The sequence below is a fragment of the Babylonia areolata genome, chromosome 4, assembly GCF_041734735.1.
Source record: "Babylonia areolata isolate BAREFJ2019XMU chromosome 4, ASM4173473v1, whole genome shotgun sequence".
In the NCBI taxonomy this organism is placed as follows: domain Eukaryota; kingdom Metazoa; phylum Mollusca; class Gastropoda; order Neogastropoda; family Buccinidae; genus Babylonia; species Babylonia areolata.
In genome coordinates, this window is record NC_134879.1 from 46,003,246 (window position 1) to 46,024,795 (window position 21,550).

The 21,550-nt window shown below is 42.8% G+C and overlaps 1 protein-coding gene across 3 annotated transcripts in view; it reads left to right on the top strand.

Annotated features, from left to right (window-relative positions):
* The window catches only part of LOC143281225 (uncharacterized), a 127,606-nt gene that overhangs the window by 85,770 nt on the left and 20,286 nt on the right, over positions 1-21,550 (top strand). For 2 of the 3 annotated variants that reach the window (XM_076586312.1, XM_076586314.1), the window contains 13 exons: positions 2,797-2,865; positions 3,923-4,200; positions 5,849-5,915; positions 6,914-7,150; positions 7,791-7,950; positions 9,871-10,029; positions 13,861-14,084; positions 14,704-14,826; positions 15,694-15,983; positions 16,360-16,496; positions 18,597-18,850; positions 19,449-19,755; positions 20,603-20,960. In XM_076586312.1, the coding sequence (XP_076442427.1) occupies positions 2,797-2,865; positions 3,923-4,200; positions 5,849-5,915; positions 6,914-7,150; positions 7,791-7,950; positions 9,871-10,029; positions 13,861-14,084; positions 14,704-14,826; positions 15,694-15,983; positions 16,360-16,496; positions 18,597-18,850; positions 19,449-19,755; positions 20,603-20,960 (2,663 nt within the window). The remainder of the gene's footprint in view (positions 1-2,796; positions 2,866-3,922; positions 4,201-5,848; positions 5,916-6,913; positions 7,151-7,790; positions 7,951-9,870; positions 10,030-13,860; positions 14,085-14,703; positions 14,827-15,693; positions 15,984-16,359; positions 16,497-18,596; positions 18,851-19,448; positions 19,756-20,602; positions 20,961-21,550) is intronic. The other variant, XM_076586313.1, reaches the window with a different exon arrangement.

A 21,550-nucleotide genomic window follows, 5' to 3' on the forward strand; every position in this document is an offset into this window, starting at 1 on the left:
CCCCTTCACTACCCCCCCCCCCCCACGCCCCCACCCCTACCCCCGGACCCACCCTGCCCAATCCACCCACTCACCCATCCCCCACCCCTACCCCCCCACCTTAAAAAAAAGAAAGAAAAGTAATTAGGTTCTGACGGAGTCTGAGACGGCCCGAGCACTGATGGCTGTCCATTAACTGACGGTATTGATCAGGGAATCATGAGCACCGCTCACGCAAGCTTGCATGCTTGGCGCCAGTCGGGGCCGGCAGGGTTGCTCTCCCTTGGTGAAAACTTGATCACCACTGAGGCCCTTGCTTGCTGTGCCGTGTTGCATGCGAGAGCTGGCCTCTCCACTCCCCACCCCCCCCACCCCCCTCCACCTCCCACCCCTCCTCATTCCTTCTCTTTCTCCTTCTCCCTCGTGTGGTCACTTTGTACAAGTCTGGAAGCTTGGAGAGGAAGCGCGGTAGAGGAGAAGAAAAGGGGGTGGGGGAGGGATATTCATGTCATTTGAAATGGTAATGAAATCCTTTTGTTTTATATTAATTTGTTGACTTGCTTTTATTTTTCTTCTTTTTTTTCTCTCCCTTTTTTGTGCTTTGTTTTATGGGATAGATGTAATTAAGAAAGATGAATTGCTTATGTGAGAAAGGATGAAAATATGAGGGGATCTTGCATCACAAAAAATAATCAAGAAAACAAAATGGGAAGTTAGGGAAGAAGACATTGACCCTTCTTGAGAGAAAGGATAACTCAAGGCTGAAGGCTGAAGGCAGAAGTGTTGAGAGCGGTGGTGAAGAAAGTATAATTTTGTGTGATAGTTTTACTTCAAGCTGCAGGAAAAATTAGAATGCAGTGTGATGAGCTGAAGAGTTCATGAGAAGAAAGTCAAGTACAGCGATGGATCTAAAACTAAATCAGATGAGGAATTCAAAAGATAGGGACATTGATCTGTACAGCAATGGACTTAAAACTAAATCAGATGAGGAATTCAAAAGATAGGGACGTTGATCTGTACAGCAATGGATTTAAAACTAAATCAGATGAGGAATTCAAAAGATAGGGACATTGATCTGTACAGCAATGGATTTAAAACTAAATCAGATGAGGAATTCAAAAGATAGGGACATAGATCTGTACAGCAATGGACTTAAAACTAAATCAGATGAGGAATTCAGAAGATAGGGACATTGATCTGTACAGCGATGGATCTAAAACTAAATTAGATGAGGAATTCAAAAGATAGGGACATTGATCTGTACAGCAATGGATCTAAAACTAAATCAGATGAATTCAAAAGATAGGGACATAGAAACTAAATCAGATGAATTCAAAAGATAGGGACATAGATCTGTACAGCAATGGATTTAAAACTAAATCAGGTGAGGAATTCAGAAGATAGGGACATTGATCTGTACAGCAATGGATCTAAAACTAAATCAGGTGAGGAATTCAAAAGATAGGGACGTTGATCTGTACAGCAATGGATTTAAAACTAAATCAGATGAGGAATTCAAAACATAGGGACATTGATCTGAACAGCAATGGATTTAAAACTAAATCAGATGAGGAATTCAAAAGATAGGGACATTGATCTGTACAGCAATGGATTTAAAACTAAATCAGATGAGGAATTCAAAAGATAGGGACGTTGATCTGTACAGCAATGGATTTAAAACTAAATCAGATGAGGAATTCAAAACATAGGGACATTGATCTGTACAGCAATGGATTTAAAACTAAATCAGATGAGGAATTCAAAACATAGGGACATTGATCTGTACAGCAATGGATTTAAAACTAAATCAGATGAGGAATTCAAAAGATAGGGACATAGATCTGTACAGCAATGGATTTAAAACTAAATCAGATGAGGAATTCAAAAGATAGGGACATTGATCTGTGTAAGTCACTTTGAGGAAAAAGCATGAATGATTTGGTAAGAGAGAAAAGAGAGAGATCATTGTAGCAGCCAGGAAAATGAAAATGGACTAGGAAGGTCACAAGAAGGGGCACCCTTGTTTAAAACCTTCCTTAAAACCAGTTTTGTTCTTCATGCCAGTGATCTGTCTTGATGGTTGAGTTTGGGTGGCTTTTTTGTGGAAGGTGGGTTACTGTGTGACTTGTCTACATTTCTGTCATAAAGTCCATACTGGAAGTCCTATATCCGGAATGAATGATATGATTATTGAAATGGGTTTGCTATGAGATGACCGACTTGCGAAGGTGTACAAATATTGCTCTCTCTCTCTCTCTCTCTCTCTCTCTCTCAGTGATTGACTCACACTCTCGTTGACTAGCACCCTCCTTCCCTCCATGGCTTCAGTCTCTGGCTTTCTCTTTCTATTTGGTCTCTCACAGTCTTTCTGTCTGTCTTATCTGTCTGTCTCTCACTCTCTCTCTCTCTCTCTCTCTCTCTCTCTCTCTCTCTCTCTCTGTCTATCTGTCCCTCTCTCTGTCTCTGTCTGTCTTTCTCTCACTGTCTCTCTCCCTCTCTCTCCCTCCCTCTCTGTATCTGTCTCTTGGTCTCTCATACCACTCTCTCATCTCCCCCTTGTCTTCTTCCATCTTTCCCTCTTTTTACCCCTTACCACCCCTTAACCCCCCCTATTTCCTCCTACTTTATTCCATATCTCTCTCTCTCTCTCTCTTCCTTTGATTCGTCTCTTTTTTCCCCCCTTCCATTCCTCAGCTTTCATTTCCTTCTCCTCATTCTGTTCCCCTCTTCTTCTTCTTCTTCTTCTTCTCGTCCTCCTGCTCGTTCTCGTCAGCATCGTTATTGCCATTATCATCACCATCTTTCTTTTTCTTCCAGAGTGATGTTCACACAAAGAATCCAAGTAAGATGAGAGTGGAGGAGCCTGCCCCGTTGGAATACTATCTGGTAAGTGTCCAGCAGGTCCATGATTGTTTGGCTGATGCTGTCACCAGTGACGGGCGCAATAGCCGAGTGGTTAAAGCGTTGGACTGTCAATCTGAGGGTCCCGGGTTCGAATCACGGTGACGGCGCCTGGTGGGTAAAGGGTGGAGATTTTTACGATCTCACAGGTCAGCATATGTGCAGACCTGCTAGTGCCTGAACCCCCTTCGTGTGTGTATATGCAAGCAGAAGATCAAATACGCACGTTAAAGATCCTGTAATCCATGTCAGCGTTCGGTGGGTTATGGAAACAAGAACATACCCAGCATGCACACCCCCGAAAACGGAGTATGGCTGCCTACATGGCGGGGTAAAAACGGTCATACACGTAAAATCCCACTCATGTGAACGCAGTGAACGCAGAAGAAGAAGAAGAAGCTGTCACCAGTTTCTTTTCTTTTTTTTTATGCTGTACAGTTTGTGTGTGTGTGTTTGTGGATGATTGGAATCCAGTTGCAATGTTGGCTCCTGTGTATTTCACCTCGTCAGTGTTACCTTTCTGTTGTTTCCTGTCGAACCATCCCCTTCCTCTCTCTCTCTCTCTCTCTCTCTCTCTCTCTCTCTCTCTCTCTCTCTCTCTTTCTTTGGTTCCATGTCATCTCTTTTGATTTGTCTATTTTATTTATCATACGTAATTACATTCAGAGACTTTTTGGGTGGTTGATATTACATACTCACGAGCTAAACTCAGTGTTGTCTTGATGATGTTGTTTAGGTCTATGTAGCATGTATCATTGTTTACTTTTTGTTGATAGTTCTTTGTTTATTAAATGGCATGCGCTTACACACACACGCGTATATCCTTATTCCCTATAGAGGCAAACTTTACACAAACATACACATAATTATCCTTATTCCCTATAGAGGCAAACTTTACACAAACATACACATAATTATCCTTATTCCCTATAGAGGCAAACTTTACACAAACATACACATAATCATCCTTTTGTTCCCCACCCACCCACCCACCCTCCCCCCACACCTCCTCCAAACCCCACCCCCGCCCACACCCCCATAGAAGCGAGTGCGGGACACCAACAGCACCCCTTACTCCAAGCTGGGCAAGAGCCACCACCACCACACCCGCAGCCGCAGCAGCAGCCCCACCAAGCCCACCCCGGGTACCTCCGCCGCCTCGTCCCAGGCACCGGTGCCGGACAGGTACGGGGAGGCGCGGAGCGTTCTGAACAGCGTGGTGTCGGAGCGGGAGACCCTGGAGAAGAACCTTGAGATGATGCTCCGGTCGCGGCAAGATGCAGACGTCTTCGCCTTGCTTGGGGGAGTCGGCGGTGACAGGTAAGTGGTGGTGGTGGTGTGGTTTAGTTTTTGACTCACTTGTGTGAACAAAGTGAGTCTATGTTTTAACCCGGTGTTCGGTTGTCTGTGTGTGTGTGTGTCCGTGGTAAACTTTAACATTGACATTTTCTCTGCAAATACTTTGTCAGTTGACACCAAATTTGGCATAAAAATAGGAAAAATTCAGTTCTTTCCAGTCATCTTGTTAAAACAATATTGCACCCCTGAGATGGACACAAAAAAATAAAAAATGAAGCCTAATTATATGCAAACTGCATTTACTGTTATATTTATATTTTTTGTATTCTCTAAACTTGGCACTTTGACCTCTTATTCTGACACAACAACAAGAGGAGTTATTATTATCATTTTTTGTTCAAACAGGAACTTCTTTTGCTAAGCATGGAATTTTAATTTATTTTTGCAAACATTTTGGTGCAGATAGTAAAAAAAAAGGGAAATTACTCTGTAATTAATGCTAGGGGACTTAATTTATCACAAGTGAGTCTTGAAGGCCTTGCCTCTCTTGTGTTTTGTTTGTGTGTTCTGTTCGATTTGTTTTGTGTGTTTCAGTGTTAATCCACTCCGTGTTTGTCTTTTTGAAAGAATCTTTATGTGTGTGTATATATATATATTTATATATAGGTCAAGAATTTTTGTGGGTTATGGACTTACTTGATTTGCAAGTAGCGAGAATCTTTTTTTTCTTTTCTTTTTTTTTCAAATATTTTGAAATCAAATTTTATATTTTGATAGACAAACAGACATAACTTGATATTGATAATTCATAAGTAGAATAAACATAATTTTAAAAAGAAAGACATGGCAAAATAATCTCTCTCCCTCTCCCTTCCCCCACACTCCCTCTCTCTCTCTCTCTCTCTCTCTCTCTCTCTCGCTCTCTCTCAATATATGTATATATATATATTGTTTTGGAGGTGGGTTTTTTTTTTTCAGAACATTGACAACAGTCATGAATCTTTCATGATTTGATAGTGGCTGGAATTAGGATATATCTTTCTTGGTTTTGATGCATGAATGATGAATGATTTTCTTGACTGTGAGATTATTGGGCTTTGATTCCAGGCACAGTAATGTGTTTTGTTTTATTACTTTTTCTGTCTTGATCCATGGTTTTAACTCCAAGGAAATTACTATTATTTTCACTTGAATGTTAAATATATATACTTTATTCTCAAACTACTAAAATCTTCCTGTTAACCCTGGCAAGCATAAACAGCAGCTGGATAACAGTTACTGTGCATGAATAAATCAGCTTGAATAACAAGATATGAGCAGATAGGGTTTCCAAAAAAAAAAAAAATTTTAACTCTGAAAAAAGTGTCTTTGAAATGAGAATAAAACACACTCATGTGCGGTGCGGACACACACGCACACACACACACACATCAGTTACATGCATCCGTGTCTGTCGTGTGTGCTCATGAGGCATTTCTGAAGCATGTCACGTTCTGAGCCAGTGTAGAACTGCCGTCTGAAGCGAAATTGGAATGCAGCGATTGATATTGACCTGGGCCAGAAGGGTCGTGTGAGGGGAAACGGTTCTCATGGGAACTGTGGCGAGCATGGTGCTCGGGGGCCCACACACTGTGTGAGTCAGTGGGACTGACTGTCTGTGTCTGTGCAGGCCAGAGATGACCCGCATACACAAGATGGTGGAGAAACGCATCAGCTCCCTCAAGGAGGAGGTCAAGGTAGTGGGCACCTGTTTGTTTTTTGTGGGTTTTGTTTGGTTGGGTTCTTTTTTTTTTGGGGGGGGGCAGGGGGGGGGTTGTCTTTGTGTCTGTGTGTGTTAGTGTATATGTGTGTGGTCATCTTATATATATATATATATATATTTATATTTATATATAAAGAGAGAGAGAGACAGAGACAGAGAGATGATACTGAGGCAATGTGTAAGAGCTTAATATGAGTTTCAAATCTGGTTTGAGATCTTGTGTCTCTTGCTCTATAGATATATATAAATCTGTCTGCCTCTCTCGCTCTCTCTGTCTCTGTCTGTTTGTCTGTCTGTCTGTCTGTTTCTCTCTCTCTGTCTGTCAGTCTGTCTGTCTGTCTGTCTGTCTCTCTCTCTTTGTCTGTCTGCCTGCCTGTCTGCCTGCCTGTCTCTCTCTCTCTCTCTCTCTCTCTCTCTCTCTCTCTCTCTCTGTCACTGTCCTCCCTCCCTCCCTCCCTTTCTGTGTCTGTCTGCCTATCTGTCTCTGTGAATCTCTCTCTCTTTCTGTTTCTCAATGCACACAGGCAAGTATACATTGTACAAGTGTGTGTCTACATATAGCACACATGTACAGTTTGTGTGATGTATAAGTTTGTCTGTCAGTCTGTCTCCATATACATTTCTCTGTCTCTGTGATGTGAGGCAAGCAATTGTATGCAAGTATTTCAAGTCAAGTCAACTTTATTACATCTCAAGAGAAATTAACATGTGGTTTTGTTGCTTAAACTCACGATACAAACAAAATGTATACTCTTTAGAAACTTGTGCGTGTTTGTGCATACACTTTTGGTGTGTGCTCATACATGCATGTATGCATTTAGGTCAGTTGATGTGTTCAGTTTGTTCTGTGTAAGTGTACAGTAAATACCACGTAAGATTTCAGAGCATGTAAATCTGTCGCTATACTTCACATACGGTGTCCAGAGCACTCACCTCTAGTGTTACCCTGTCTTTCTATGCTTGTTCCGGCAGCGTGAAGTGGAGTGGGATCTTCAGCACAATGTGGCACCCTCCAAGTCAGCCAGCGTTCAAGACCTCAGCAGAAAACCTGCTCAGGGTGTGGGTTTTAAAACTGCTGTGGGGTTCGGATCTGGAGCGCCCCGAATGAGTAGGATCGACAGCGGGCTTCACAAGTCTCGTTCAGTTCCCGACACAGTCAGCAAGGAGGGCAAAGGGAAGAGAATCATCAAGGCTAAACCGGCGCCAAAGGTGTGTGATGGGGCTGCTTGTAGGTCTGTGGAGTATAGTGGTTGGATGCAGGTTGAAGTTTTTTGGGGTGTTTTTGGTTGTGATCTGTTGTTGTTTTGTTGTTGTTGTTGCTTTTTTTATGTTTTGTTTGTTTGGGTTTTTGTGTGTGTGTGTGTATGAAATGAAACACATTCATTTCATTGCTGCATGGATAATTCTAAACATTCATGAAAATCAAAGCTAAAAGTCTAACAGCTATAGAGTCGGCTTTTCATGGAATATGCTTATATCCACTGGTTACCACTTTACTCATCCTAGATGAAAGTTAAAGTCGCTGATGCATTCGGAAGTGTGTCTGCGAAGTGTACCAATTGACAGTAAGATACTGAGGAGGATGGCAGCAGAACAGGGGTTGAAGCTGTTCTGTGGGTAGGCAATGAGAATGAGAAAACAAGGCAACAGTCAGCTGATTGCAAACACACTGAAACATGGTCACAAAGAATTAGAGTTGAACACACAGGCTTTGACCATCAGCATTCACCTGTGATGTGATTTAACCTCATGGTTATTTTTACTGTGTTGTAATGCCTAAACTCTGTTTCTGTTCATTTAGATATTTCGCTGTGTTGAAAATACCTAACCGCTGTTTCTGTGGAAGCAGAAATCCAAGATTCCATACGAGGATGAGGTGGCCATGACTCAGATTTACGGCAAAGCGCAGTACCAGAAGGGGCGAACAACGGTCAGGGACCCCTACCTTCACTTCCAGAACCAGGCCAAACAGCGCACATCTCGTCTTCCTTCACCCAAACGGGCCGACAGTCAGTGGGCTCATTGGATGTTTCATACACATTTGTATTTGTATTTGTATTTCTTTTTATCACAACAGATTTCTCTGTGTGAAATTCAGGCTGCTCTCCCCTGGGAGAGCGCATCACTACACTACAGCGCCATCCATATTTTTGTATTTTTTCCTGCGTGCAGTTTTATTTGTTTTTCCTATCGAAGTGGATTTTTCTACATAATTTTGCCAGGAACAACACTTTTGTTGCCGTGGGTTCATTTACATGTGCTAAGTGCATGCTGCACACAGAACCTCGGTTTAACGTCTCATCCGAATGACTAGCGTCCAGACCACCACTCCAGATCTAGTGGAGGGGGAGAAAATATCGGCGGCTGAGCCGTGATTCGAACCAGCGCGCTCAGATTTTCTCGCTTCCTAGGCAGACGCGTTACCTCTAGGCCATCACTCCACTTATTTTGTATCTTGACAGCTCTGTTGTATAGTTATAGTTTTTTTTTTATGCAGTTTATTTGTATTGTTCTTTATATTTTTGATACATGATTTCACCATTCTTTGATTGTTGGAAAATTGTGCTCCTTATTCAGCTTCTTCTCATATAACATAATACATAATGTGTATCAATGTTTGTTGTTGTCTTTTGTTTTGTTGTTATTTTGTTATTGCTGTTTGTTTGTTTTTAGTTTGTGTTTGTAACTTTGTTGAAACAGAAATGGAACAACTCCATTGCATTCATAGCATTATTTTTGTAATTGTTCCAACATGTCCGCGTTGTTCAGATACCTTCAGAATTCAGGCCACAATAGTAATGATGGTGTTTGTTTCCTTTCTTTCTTTAAAAAATTTTTTTTTTTTTTTAACTTTTTTAAAAATTTTCCAAAAACATGTATACAATACAGAGAATAGTATGAAACAAACAATATAAAACGAACAGTAGCATCTTCCACTACAGAGAGCGAGATAAAACAAAACAAAACAAAACAGACTAAACAAGGCAAAACAAATCTGTAACAACAACAACAACATCAACAAGAACAACAACAACAAAAAAAAAGGAAGATTTGTCCAATCATTCAATCAATCAATGTTTACACATTAATGATTGTAGTAATCATGATGATTTAAGATGACATTAATAATAAATAGCCTGGACCAGTTGTAACATAGCAACAGCATCAGTTGTGTCAGCTATTACAGTAATGGTATCTAGGGTAAGGCGAAAGCGAGTGGTGGCATTATAATATCATAATCATAAGGAGCATGAGTAAAACCACTTCTGCATTATTGGAAAAGAAAGCTTGCAGTTAATCACATTGTAAAGACAACAACAGCCATAAAAGTTAAAAAAATAAACAAATAATACATATAAGAAATAAATAAAGACCTGTTAGTACAAAGTAAGGACTGTTATACAGAATGATAACTATGGAACATGCGAAATTGTGATTAAGTAACAGTTTCCATAATTGGAAGGTAACTGTTCCACTTTGTACGGAAAGCATGGTGGTTCATTAGTATATAAGATGCATGTTCTTCGATTTTGTATCTGTATCTGAGCTGTGTTTTAAATGCATTGAGTTGTGGTGGTTGTTTATTGAATTTGCATTTGTACAGAAAGTTTTTGGCAAGTAAAATAATGAAATCTAAAATGTCATCTGTAGCAAATGTGTGTGAGTTTCCAAATAAAAGTAATTTTTCACATAATTGGGCATTGTATACATTATTGCATTTGTTATTAATATCAGTTTGGAAAGCAGTCCAAAATCTCTGCACAATCTCACATCTCCAAAAAAAGGTGTTCAGTGGTTTCTGGATGTGATCCACAGAAGCTACATTTATCATTATGAGAGATATTCATCTGTTTCAGTGATCTGTTTGTTGCAATAATCCTCTGAACTATTCTTATTTGAAACCATTTTTGTTATTTTTCACTGCACAGATGTGATGACTGTGAAGTCCTCTAAAATCCAAACACAGTCCTCCTCCACGTCTGCACCAACAGCAGGACCCTCCTCTGTGGGCCATGGAGAAGGGAGAGCACCACGTCAGTACTACTTCAGTCCCACCAGGGGTTATGTGCCCCTCACCTCTTCCACAGGTCAGAGGGTAGGACAACGTGGGGGACAGTTTTATGTGGGTAGTTTGTTGGTAGATGGGCAAAGAACACAGAATGATCACTGAGACACTGCAGGCTGTGAGCAGTTTGTAGATGTGTAAACACACACGCATGCATGTGCACACACACAGACACACACACGCACACACGCACACACACACACACACACACACACACACACACACACACTCACACTCACACACACATAAAATATATATTTTTTATGTGCGGTAAGCAAATAACTGTAAACCATCCACTCATTCATTGTCCTAGCATACATCATCATATACACAGATGGCTCAGTCACTAAAGACCACACACGTGTTCAGCGCTTGACGTTTAGTTCATCTGAGGAGCGAACTTGACCCTGCATTCAACTCAGGAGGGAAAAGCGCCGCCTAAAAATAACACGCTACCGCCGGAAGGGTTGGAGCTTTAACTTGGAAGAACTGAGAGCACAAAACGCTACGACTTCTCTTTCACGTTGCACCTCCAGCCGTTATCAGCTGTTGGGAGGGAGAAAGACCAGTGTGCTGTTCCGCGCGATGGCAGCGGCCACAGGGAGAAAACAACACCTCTTCGTTAACTTTTGATAACACACTGCTTGTCAACGCAATCGCTTAATGAATAGTATGGTTTGAAAGAGCACAGTCTTAGCTTTAAAACGATAGGAAACTCAAATGTGAACATCCGATTATTTTTCTCAGGATAACTGTTTGAAAAAAGCAGGTATGCTTACCACCAGTTTGGTAACATGCATTTTGACACATTTTTAACACACTGAATCTAATCTCACATATTTCGCTCAACACAGACAATACATTCCATGCACAGCATTACACATCAGCATGCCTCTCACTAACCTGTGTTGATGGCTGGAAATTCTGAAGGAAGCTGTGGCGTGTTAAAGATCACAACTGTTTTGCAGCTTGTACAAGTACTCCACAGGCACACTGATTCAGTCATTCACGCACATTGAAGAAAACCACAGCCACGTGTATGGGGTGTGGATGGCAGTTTGTTCTGGCGGTTTGTAAGAAAAATTTCTGCTGGTTTGTGTGTGTGTGTGTGTGTGTGTTAAATCTAGAAAGCATGAAAGAAAGAGAGGGAAGAAAACAGAAAGAAAGAGAGGGGAGAAAGCAGCACTGACGAAAGAAAGAGAGAGAAGGAAACAGAACGAAAGAAAGGAAGGGATGAAGGAGAAGGAGAGAAAGAGAGGGAAGGAAACAGCACGAAAGAAAGGAAGGGATGAAGGAGAGAAAGAGAGGGAAAGAAACAGCACGAAAGAAAGACAGGGAAGAAAACAGAATGAAAGAAAGGAATGTGAGAGAACAGAATGTGAAGGAAAACCAAACTCACGGTACTTCTGCTATGAAAAAAACCACACCACCGCCAGTCACAATTGTCACCACAGTTCTCTCAAGTAAATGCTGCTATCTTAAAAAATATTTACCAGCCAAGGAAAGTACTACCACCATCAAAAAGATAAGTGTCCGCTCTTTCCAATGGTGCAAAACATTAATGCCGCAGAAATAGGAGTATGCTCACCAGCCCGCTCAAAAGAGGCGCGCAAATTGCCACGCTTTAATAGAAGACAAAGAAGGGTCAGTGACGGGTTAGCCGGCACAGCAGCTGGTACTTATCAGTGCAGTGTCTGGCACTATCAGGCCTGTTAGGGGGATCTCGCAGTCAGCTAAGTGTGTGGTTCTGCTTATAGCCTAGACAGCAGTGACCAATCCGGTTGGGGATTCACTGCAAAACAAAATGGAAAAACAATTAGGGAAGAGAATGCTGCCTACAAAGTCACAACCTGCAGCCTAACGATGGAAGTTGAAGCTGTGACACATGCCCTCCAGTGGCTATCGTCCATCCATATGCCTGGAAACCAACATGCCATGATTCTAACCGACTCAATGAACCTCATACAGAAAATTGCAAACAGAATGGGAAGCCCAGAGTGGCATAAGGCAATGCGCAACTTTCAGATTAAAAAACTCACATGGTCATACTGCCTGGGACATGCAGGTGTTAAGGGAAATGAGCGAGCTGACAGACTTGCTGGTAACGCAACACCAACGAGCGGCCTACATCTAGGAAAATCGGAGATCCTCAGAAAAGTCAAAGAACATCAAAAAGAACAGGTACAAGGCCACCACACCATCGATCGCCTCAAAGAAATAAAAGCAGTGAGAGGGAGCAGCCGCAAGTCTAACATGAAAGGTAGAGCACGATGCTTTGCAAATCAAACAAATATCGGCATCATTTCCAAACCAACATTGCGCAAATTTCTTCAAAACGGAGCAGAGTCTCTGTGGGCTTTTCTAAATACAATAGACTGAGCAACACACTAGACGCCACGTTCTTGGCATCAGAGATCTTTTCCCATCCCTCTTGCGGCCAATCAGTGGCAGCCTCTGTGTGTGTTTGTGTGTATGTGTGGGTCTGTGTGTTTGAGTGCGTTTGTGCATGCGCGAGGGTGTAAGTGTACACAAGTGTCAGGAGAGTTCTGTGCTCGTGTGTGTGTGTTTGGGGGGGAGGGGGGGGGTCCGGGGGGGGAGGGGAGGTAGAGGATGAGGTATGTGAGTGTATGCATGCCTACACTGTGGGAGCAACGTGCGGGTGTGTATATATATATCTTTGTATATATGGGGGTGGGGTTGGGGTGGGGGATATGGGCATATGTGTGTGTGCTTGTACAAGTAAGTGTTACGTAGCCTAGAAATGAGTGTGTGGAGGAGGGGGTAGAGGAGGTGCAGGGTAATGTGTGTGTGGGGTGTGTGTGTGTGTGTTGGGGCTCATGTACGTTTATGTGTATTTGACTGTGCTTTCATATCTGTGAAACTGCATGGTTGGTGCATATCTGTTACGCATTTGTCGGTGTATGTGTGAATGTGTGTCTCCATGTTTTACATTTATTTGCTTATTTATCATCATTGTTGTCTTATTTATTTATTTATTTATTTATTTATTATTATTATTACTACCTTTTTTATATTATAATTATTATTTATTTATTTATTTATTTATTTACTTATTTATGTATGCTTATAGTTGACTTCATCAAGTTTTTGCGCCTCATACATATTATTAGTAGTGGTAGTAGTTTGTTTTTGTTTTTTGTTATTTTATGTATTTATCTATTATTTATTCACCTTTTTTATGTATTTATCTATTATTTATGTATTTATCTATTATTTATTCACCTTTTGTTTTATGTATTTATCTATTATTTATTCACCTTTTTTTTAATCTATTATTTATTCACCTTTTTTTTTTTCAAGGCCTGACTAAGCGCATTGGGTTACGCTGCTGGTCAGGCATCTGCTTGGCAGATGTGGTGTAGCCTATATGGATTTGTCCGAACGCAGTGACGCCTCCTTGAGCTACTGATACTGATACTGATACTGTCCTAGTATACGACAGTTGATTCCAAAAGATATAAAGGATTTTGAATGATTATTTATTGCTTAGAATGTTTTCGGAAATTTTAAACTCCAGTCCAGTTGGTATCCTCCTTTGATGTATATATATTTATGTTTATGCTATTTATATTTACATTGTTGTAAGTTAATAAGGAGCATATGTTCTTTTGTGTTTTTTGTTGTTTGGGGTTTGTTTTTTGTTTGTTTTTTAAGTTTGTTGTTGTTTTGTTTTGTTTTTGGATGAAGTGTGGTTTTGTTTTTGTCTTTATGAAGTGAGTGAAGAATATGCATCGGTATGTGTTGCACATTGGAACGGGAAGGAAAATATTGAAAAAAAAGACAACAAAAAAAAAAAAAGATTTGTTAATTTCATTTATTTTCCACACGACAGCCCCAGTGGTGGGTCAGCTGGTGCCCATGGCCATACCTCTGGGCAGGCCTCGCATGGACCCGGGCCTGGCCCTAGCCCCAGAGGAGCAGTCGGTGTCGGTGCCCCCCCAGCCGTCTGGTTCTAGGAGACCGGCCGTCACTGCCGCAACCAATGTGGCCGTGGTGGCCATCAACACTGACCCAGAAAGCCAGCGGCATGAACGGGTACCTGAGCTGGGCAAGCAGGTGTGTGTTGGAGGTGGGAGGATGTGGGGGCGGTGGGCAGGGAGTCAGGGGGTGGAGGGGGGGCGTAGGAGGAGAGACAGGGTGGAGAGAGATAGAATGGATGTGTTTGTGGTACAGGTTAATTACATTGTACAAACAGGTGTGGAGGGGGAAGTGAGAGAGAGTGAATGTGTGTATGTTGCATGTTAAGCATTCAACAAACAGGTGTGTGTGTGTGTGTGTGTGACCATTTTTTTCTGGGTTTGGGCAGTGAGAAAGGAAGGAGAAGGCACATCTATCCCTGTGCACATCCATGTGGATTGGCAGCTGCCCGTTTTGTGTGCCTCAGGAAAAATAATTTACATAATTTTAAAACTGAAAATTCTACAGTTTTCAAAACAAAACTAATTCTGCAGTTTTCAAGAACTTCAACTAACCTCAGAATGTGTGACTGTGGTTTTTGTCTTCATCCTGAAGCATCCCTGTGTCATGTTTTTGTGATGTGTTGCTTTATTTTTTGTAAGAAACTCAGTCGCAGTTATTCTTTCTTCTGGTAATTCTGAAATCAAAAGATTGTGAAAGTTCTGATGGGTGCGTGTGTGTGCGTGTGTGTGTGTGTGTGTGTGTGTGTGTGTGCCAGGTGCTGCCACCTGTGGACATAGACAGTCTGTCTCCGGCCTCGTCTCCTCGGGGCAGCGACATAGAAACAAAGGACCCGCACAAACTGCGCAATGCTGGATTCGTGCAGACTTTCCACTATCAGGTCAGCTGTTGACTGTCGGTGCCATGGGAGTGGCTGCGTCTTGCTTACAGTCAAAGTCCTCTTTGCTGATTTGCTTGTTTTGGTTTTGTTTGTTTTTTCTCTTTCTCTCTCACTCTTTTGAAGTTTCATAATCTGTCACAATATGTGGCTGTGTGAATGTCTTGCTCTGTTTCTTTATCTCTGTTTCTCTCTCTGTCTGTCTCTCTCTCTCTCTCTCTCTCTCTCTCTCTCATTTCACTTAATCCAGATCGCTGGATCTGTGTGTTTAGCACGCGAGCGTGTATGTGGGTGTGTATATGCACGCGTGCATGTGTTTGAGGGAGGGGAGAGGAGAGAGAGAGATAATGAGAGAGAGAGAGAGAGCTTGCAAGTCACATGCACATTGATATATTATTCACACTTTTTGATTTATTATGTAATATTTTTGTTAGTGGCCCACTCCTTTGCTATGGGCTGGAGGCCTAACAAATAAACCATTGTCTTGTCTTGTCTTGTCTTGTCTGTCTCTCTCTCTTTCTCTGTGTGTTCTTCTGTCAGTGGTCATAAAATTTGATCAGTCTCAACCAACTCATCTCTCGGTCAACAAATGATAATCTTCATCAGTGAAGGTTCAGTAATATTGCTGTCACTGCGAGGTTTCTTGTTTATGCTTGCCTGTCCCCATTCCTGCAGCCCATGTTTCATTTTGTTTTGTTTTGTTTTTGTTTAAGGTTTTGTGTTTTTTTCTGCAAAAAAAAATCATTTTCAAAATAAGACTTGTTTTCCTCCAGCATTAACAAAGTGTCTGGTATGCATGCGATCAAGTGTACATGTACATGCATGTGCATGCGCATTAATTCCTGCACATGTGATATTCCCCCCCATCAGGAAAGTGAGCAGGAGGACGACGATGACGACGAGGAAGGGGACAGGACCCTGACGGATGAAGAGGAACAGCAAGGCACCGGCCTCTCCCTGCCCGGCTACCACCAGCCCACCCCCTCCCCAGACCTCACAACCCAACCCCGCATCCCTGACAGGGCCTCGCAGGCCTCCCGACCCCTGGAAGGGGCCACCCAGCTAAGGGAGCAGGGGGAGGTGCCCTGGGAGGAGCGGTGCGATGAGCTGGCCGAGGACCTGAGGAGGAGAGACGTGCTGCACAACAAGGCCAAGTACTGGTGAGGGGAGCCACCATGTGCGTGTGTGGGGGTGGGGGGAATGCTGTCCTTATTGTTAGAGTTCAGTCTTAATGACGTGTTGGTTGATGCTCTGAACTCATTAAGCCATGGTGGGTTTTTTTGATAGTGTTTTTAGCTTGTATCTTTACATTTTCAAATTATATTTCTGCAAGTTATTCATAACAGATATATTGTTAAACGCGTTTGCGGCTGAAGGTGAATGCTTTATAAATGCACTTTACTTTTTTTTTCCATTATTTTTATCATAATTATGTCGTTGTTATGATTATTATGATTATTATTATTATTATCACCATGATCAGTGACAGTGACAGTGTTTTGTGAAGGCCCAGTGTGTGTCTGTGGGTGTGTGCAGGCTGGAACAGGAGCTGATGGCCAGGCTGCTGATGAAGATGTACCCCGTCATGGCCGCCCGCGCTGTGGAGGAGCCAGAGCCACAGGACGACGTGGCCGATGGCACCGACAGCATCCCTGACGACGAATCCTTGCTGGGTAGGTCCACGCTGGAGTGGGGTGTTGGCTTAGAGGTAACGCGTCCGCCGAGGAAGTGAGAGAATCTGAGCACGCTGTTCAAGTCCCACAGTCGCTTGGTATTTTCTCCCCCTCCACTAGACCTCAAGTGGTGGTCTGGATGCTAGTCAGTTTGATGAGACAATAAACCGAGGTCCCATATGCAGCATGCATTTAGAACTCACGGCAAAAAAAGGGTTTTCCCTGCCAAAATTCTGTAGAAAAATCCACTTCAGTATGAAAAGAATAAAAATTGCAGGCAGAAAGAAAATCAGAAGGAAAAAAAGGGTGGCACTTTCAGTGTATCGACGTGCTCTCTTGGGGAGAGCAGCTTGAATTTCACACAGAGAAATCTGTTGTGACAAAAAGAGCAATACAATACAGTACAATACAATACAATACAATGCAACACTGATTCTCACCTCCACTGTGTACAGGAGGTGATGATGATACGGATACTTATACAGCATCTGTCTTCAGTGAGAGACAAAGCTGTAAGCACTTTACAAACACGGAGTCATTTGCACAACAGGCTGCCTACCTGGATAGAGCCGACTGACAGCTGCCTTCGGGCGCTCATTATCGTTTCCTGTGTCATTCAGTCAGGTTTCACTCACCACCTCACCTCACACATGGTTGCATTTGGACGTCTGTTTTGAGATTTGAAATGCAAGAACACTTCCAGCTTCAGGAGGCCTCATACAAGCTAACGTTTGAATGCCCATTTTAAAGATTTTGAAATGCTGGAACTTCTTCTGACCCACAGACCCCAGCCCTTTTTCCTCTGTTTCAGTCATCGGCTGCCTTCACCTCTACACTCCATCTCGCTCACTACGATCGGCCTCGGATCCACTCTGTTTACGCATACCCAGATTCAAACACTCGACTGTTGGCCGCCGTTCTTTCTCTGTTTCTGGACCTTGTGATTGGAATGAACTTCCTTTTTCGCTTCGTCAAGTCTCCACACTCAGCTCTTTCAAGTCTGGCCTTAAAACCCACCTCTTCCCAAAATAGCCTCCCTTGCCTGCCCTTCCTTGTCTTTAGTTTCTACAATATTAGAGTTATGCATGCGTGTGAATGACTGGTGCAAAAGCGCTTTGATTTGTCTCTGCACAAGATCCAGCGCTATATAAATACCATTATTATTATTATTATTATTATCACCTGTTTTCATGCCTGTTGATATCCAACAGTGAAGACATGATTTACAGGCTTTTTTTTTTCTTTTCCTTCAGTAACATGACTACAGTTCTTCACACACCACCAAATATCTGTTAGACAGACTCCAACGAATTCAGAATAACGCTGCCAGACTCATTTGCAGAGCTTCTAAATTTGACCATGTTTCTCCTCTCCTTCAGTCTCTCCACTGGTTGCCTGTTTCTGATCGAATAGACTATAAGCTATCCACTCTGACCTTTTCTGCAGTCAACGGATCTGGCCCCAAGTATCTTTCTGAACTCATCCATATCTATACCCTGTCTCGCCAGCTCCGTTCTTCCTATGATACTCGACTTCTCAGGATACCTCACATCAGAAGTAAGACCTATGGACACAGATCGTTTTCTTTTCAATCGCCAAAGACGTGGAACAAGCTCCCTGATAACCTCCGTCATTCTGATTCCCTTGCATCTTTTAAATCTTGTCTCAAAACTCACCTTTTCCCTCAGCAATAATTTCAATTGTGGCAGGTCCACTTCCTTTTCGTTAGCTGTGCTTGACTATGTGTGTATACATATGTATGTGTACATAACTACATGCATGTATATGAATGTGTATTGTGTGTGCATGTGTTTATGTAAGATTGTGCCTGCCTATGTGTGAGTATGTGTTAGGGTAGCTGTTAGATACACATGTATGTTAAAATGTATGTATGCAGTGTGTGTGTGTGTGTGTGCGTGTGTGTGTGCGTGTGTGTGTGTGTGCGTGCGTGTGTGTAGTCACATTTGGTGTGTGTATGTAACATAGATATAATGTTTTATGTTAACGAAAGCGTTTTTGTAAAGCACCTAGAGCAGATTTCTGGATAGTGTGCTATATAAGTATCCATTATTATTATTATTATTGTTTACTGTCCTACAGTGGGGGACACGATAGGTCAGCGAGGTCTGCAGCTGTTTGTGGATGCGGGTCAGCCAGTGAACAACACGCTGGTCAACGCCCTGGTGCGGGAGGTGATCGCGGAGAAGGTGGGCGGCATGCTGGGCAGGAGGCAGGAGAGGGACTCGGCCATCTCCTCGGCCGTGGCGGCCAAGACTTCGGCCAGGCAGACAGCAGCAGCAGAAGGGGCCACAGCTGTTGTTGAAGGGATGACAGAAGAGAGAGAGTTTGTCAGGGTGAGTTGTCTTGCTGATACTGTTGCTTTTACATTCAAAGTTACTACTTTTTGTGGATTTTTTTTTTTTTTTTTTTTAAATTCAGGAGCTTATTTTTCTTTAACTTTTTCAAAAATTTTTTCCAAACTAAAAGATGTACATATGACAAAGTAATAGTTTGAATAAACATAACATCATTTGATATTTAACAGGTACAAAAAGGACACATTACAACACTGGCCTTATTCAAACATATAGCATTCAGGAGCATTACGGCTGAACTGATATGGAGTGTAGGTGAGGAGGTGGAGAGGGAAATGCCATTGGAAAAAATGATTGCCAGGCTTCTAGAATGGAGAACTCGGTAGTTTTAGTGCCACATGTTTGTTTTTTTCCTGTGACCCATGCGTCCCATTCAGAGAGTTTTGTGGTGATCAGTTTTGTCATTTTTGTGAACTTCAGTATTAGGTATTGACAAAAAACACAAAAACAAACCCTGCGTAAAGCTAAAGAAAACTATAGATGAGTGATTTCTCCCAGTGGGTTGGCTGATTCAGTGACATCATCACTTTCAATCAGTACCTTTTTTCTTCTTCTTCTTTTTTTATATTCCCAACAGCCCAGCAGGCAGGCAGACCGGGTACCCACCCCACAGCCCACCCCGCGCACCAGCCCCGTACCTGGCTTCATTTCACAGCACGCTGCCCCCGCCACCCCACCCCTCACCCCTCCGCCCCCACCCATCCCCCCGCGGGATAGGTCACCGGTCAAGGACGTGTCGTCGGAGAGCTCGGCCCCTGCGGCCGTTCTGGTGTCAGCAGCCACGTCCATCACCCCTCAGGCCGAGGTGCTGGCCCCGCAGTATGAGTCAGACACAGAGGTGTCCGCATCACTGGACATCTCCGAGGAGCTACGAGTTCTGGATAGTAAGAGACTGTGTGTGTGTGTGTGTGTGTGTGTGTGTGTGTGTGTGTGACTGGGTTGATTAGTTTGTGGGGTGTGAGGGGGGCAGGGGAAGGGGGTGGTAGATGTTTGTGTGTTTTGTGTGTGTAGTATGTGTGTGTGTTTTGTGTGTGTAGCATGTGTGTGTGTTTTGTGTGTGAGTTGTGTGTGTGTGAGTGATGTGTGTGTTTCTGGGAGGGAGGGGGGTGTCTGTGTTTGTCTCTGTGTGTGTGTGTGTGTGTGTGTGTGTGTGTGTGTGTGTGAGTCAGAATATAGAATTGTCTTAATTTGTCATGAAAACCATGAATAAAGGTTTGTAGACAAAACAACAAATGATAAAACCAACCAAACTGAGTATAAGATTATGAGTTACAATCTGACATGTACTTTGAAACATTCGTATAAGAGTTGTGTTTTTCATGGATGTACAGTGTCTATTCACATACATGACTGACTATATCAATATTAGGCGTGTATTGTATATGTATGTGTGTGTTGTGGTTGTGTGTGTGTGTGTGTGTGTGCCTGTGATTATGTGTGTTGCTTGCATGTTTGTCGTGAAAGTTGAAGAGGAAAGAGAGAAGGGGGAGGGCCAGAAGAGGTTACCCGTAGTGTCCAGTACAACACAGCTTTCTGTTTCAGCGATTTTTTTTTTTTTTTTTTTTTTAAGGAACTGTAAACTGTTAATGGTCGAAGAATTCTTGTACTGGTTTTCATATTGTGATGCAGGTTTTGTTCTTTTATGTTAGAGAGGGAGAGCCTTTTTTTTTCTTTTGTATCTGCACATTACATATATGTTTGTGTGTGTGTGTGTATACTTCTTTTAAACAGGTAAACTGAAGGACGTCCAAGCCATTCCCATATCAGGGGTGCTCTCCCACCACAACGTCCGAACCCCAACCCCCACCCCTCCACCCACACCCCCTCCCCCGTCCACCCAGCCGCCACAGACCACCACCACCCCAGCCCCCTCACCACCCCCCGTACGTCCCGTCACCCCGCCGGCACCAGTGGAGGAGGTGGTGGCCGTCAAGGAGCAGCAGGCAGTGTCGGCGGTGGTGGTTCCCAAGGAGAGTCAGTCCAGGAGCCCCCAGCCCTGGGGTGACCCTGACTCCCCCGGTCCGGAGTTGAACCCCAACTTTGAGGACCCTTCAGACCGGGTGGCGGCACACAGCCCCCCCAAACCTCTGTGAGTCTGGGGATTTGGGGTGTTTGTTGTTGTTGTTTTCTGCCTCTCTCACTGTCTCAGAGCTGGGTGGAAAAAAGCATGTCAAGTGCTTAGTACGTATCCAGAGGTGAAATGAAATATTTATTTCGTTTTGTTTCTTTCTTTTGTTTTTCTTTTTGGGGGGTGAGTGAGGGGGTTATGGGAGGGTTTCTTTGTTTGGCCTGCTTTTCTCGTTTTCATCTTTCACTTGGTTTTCTTTCCTTTGTTTTTGCCATTTCTGTTTTTCTTGTCAAGAAACATTGTTTCCACATTCATGCGTTTTAGATTTACTCTGCACTTACATGCACATACTTACACACTATTATGACAAGGTGGAAAGATTTTTAAATGAAGAACACACACACACACACACACACACACACACACACACACACACACACACACACTCCATCCGCAATCCATAACTGTGTCTTGTGGAAGATACTGCGTGTGCTCACAATGTATTGCTTTTGTCTGTCTGCTGTGTTTAGTTTTAGTGTCCATAATTCCTTTAATGGGTTTTACGACAAATAAATTGAGCTCTGAGTTTGGAGTTCACACGCTCACCCACA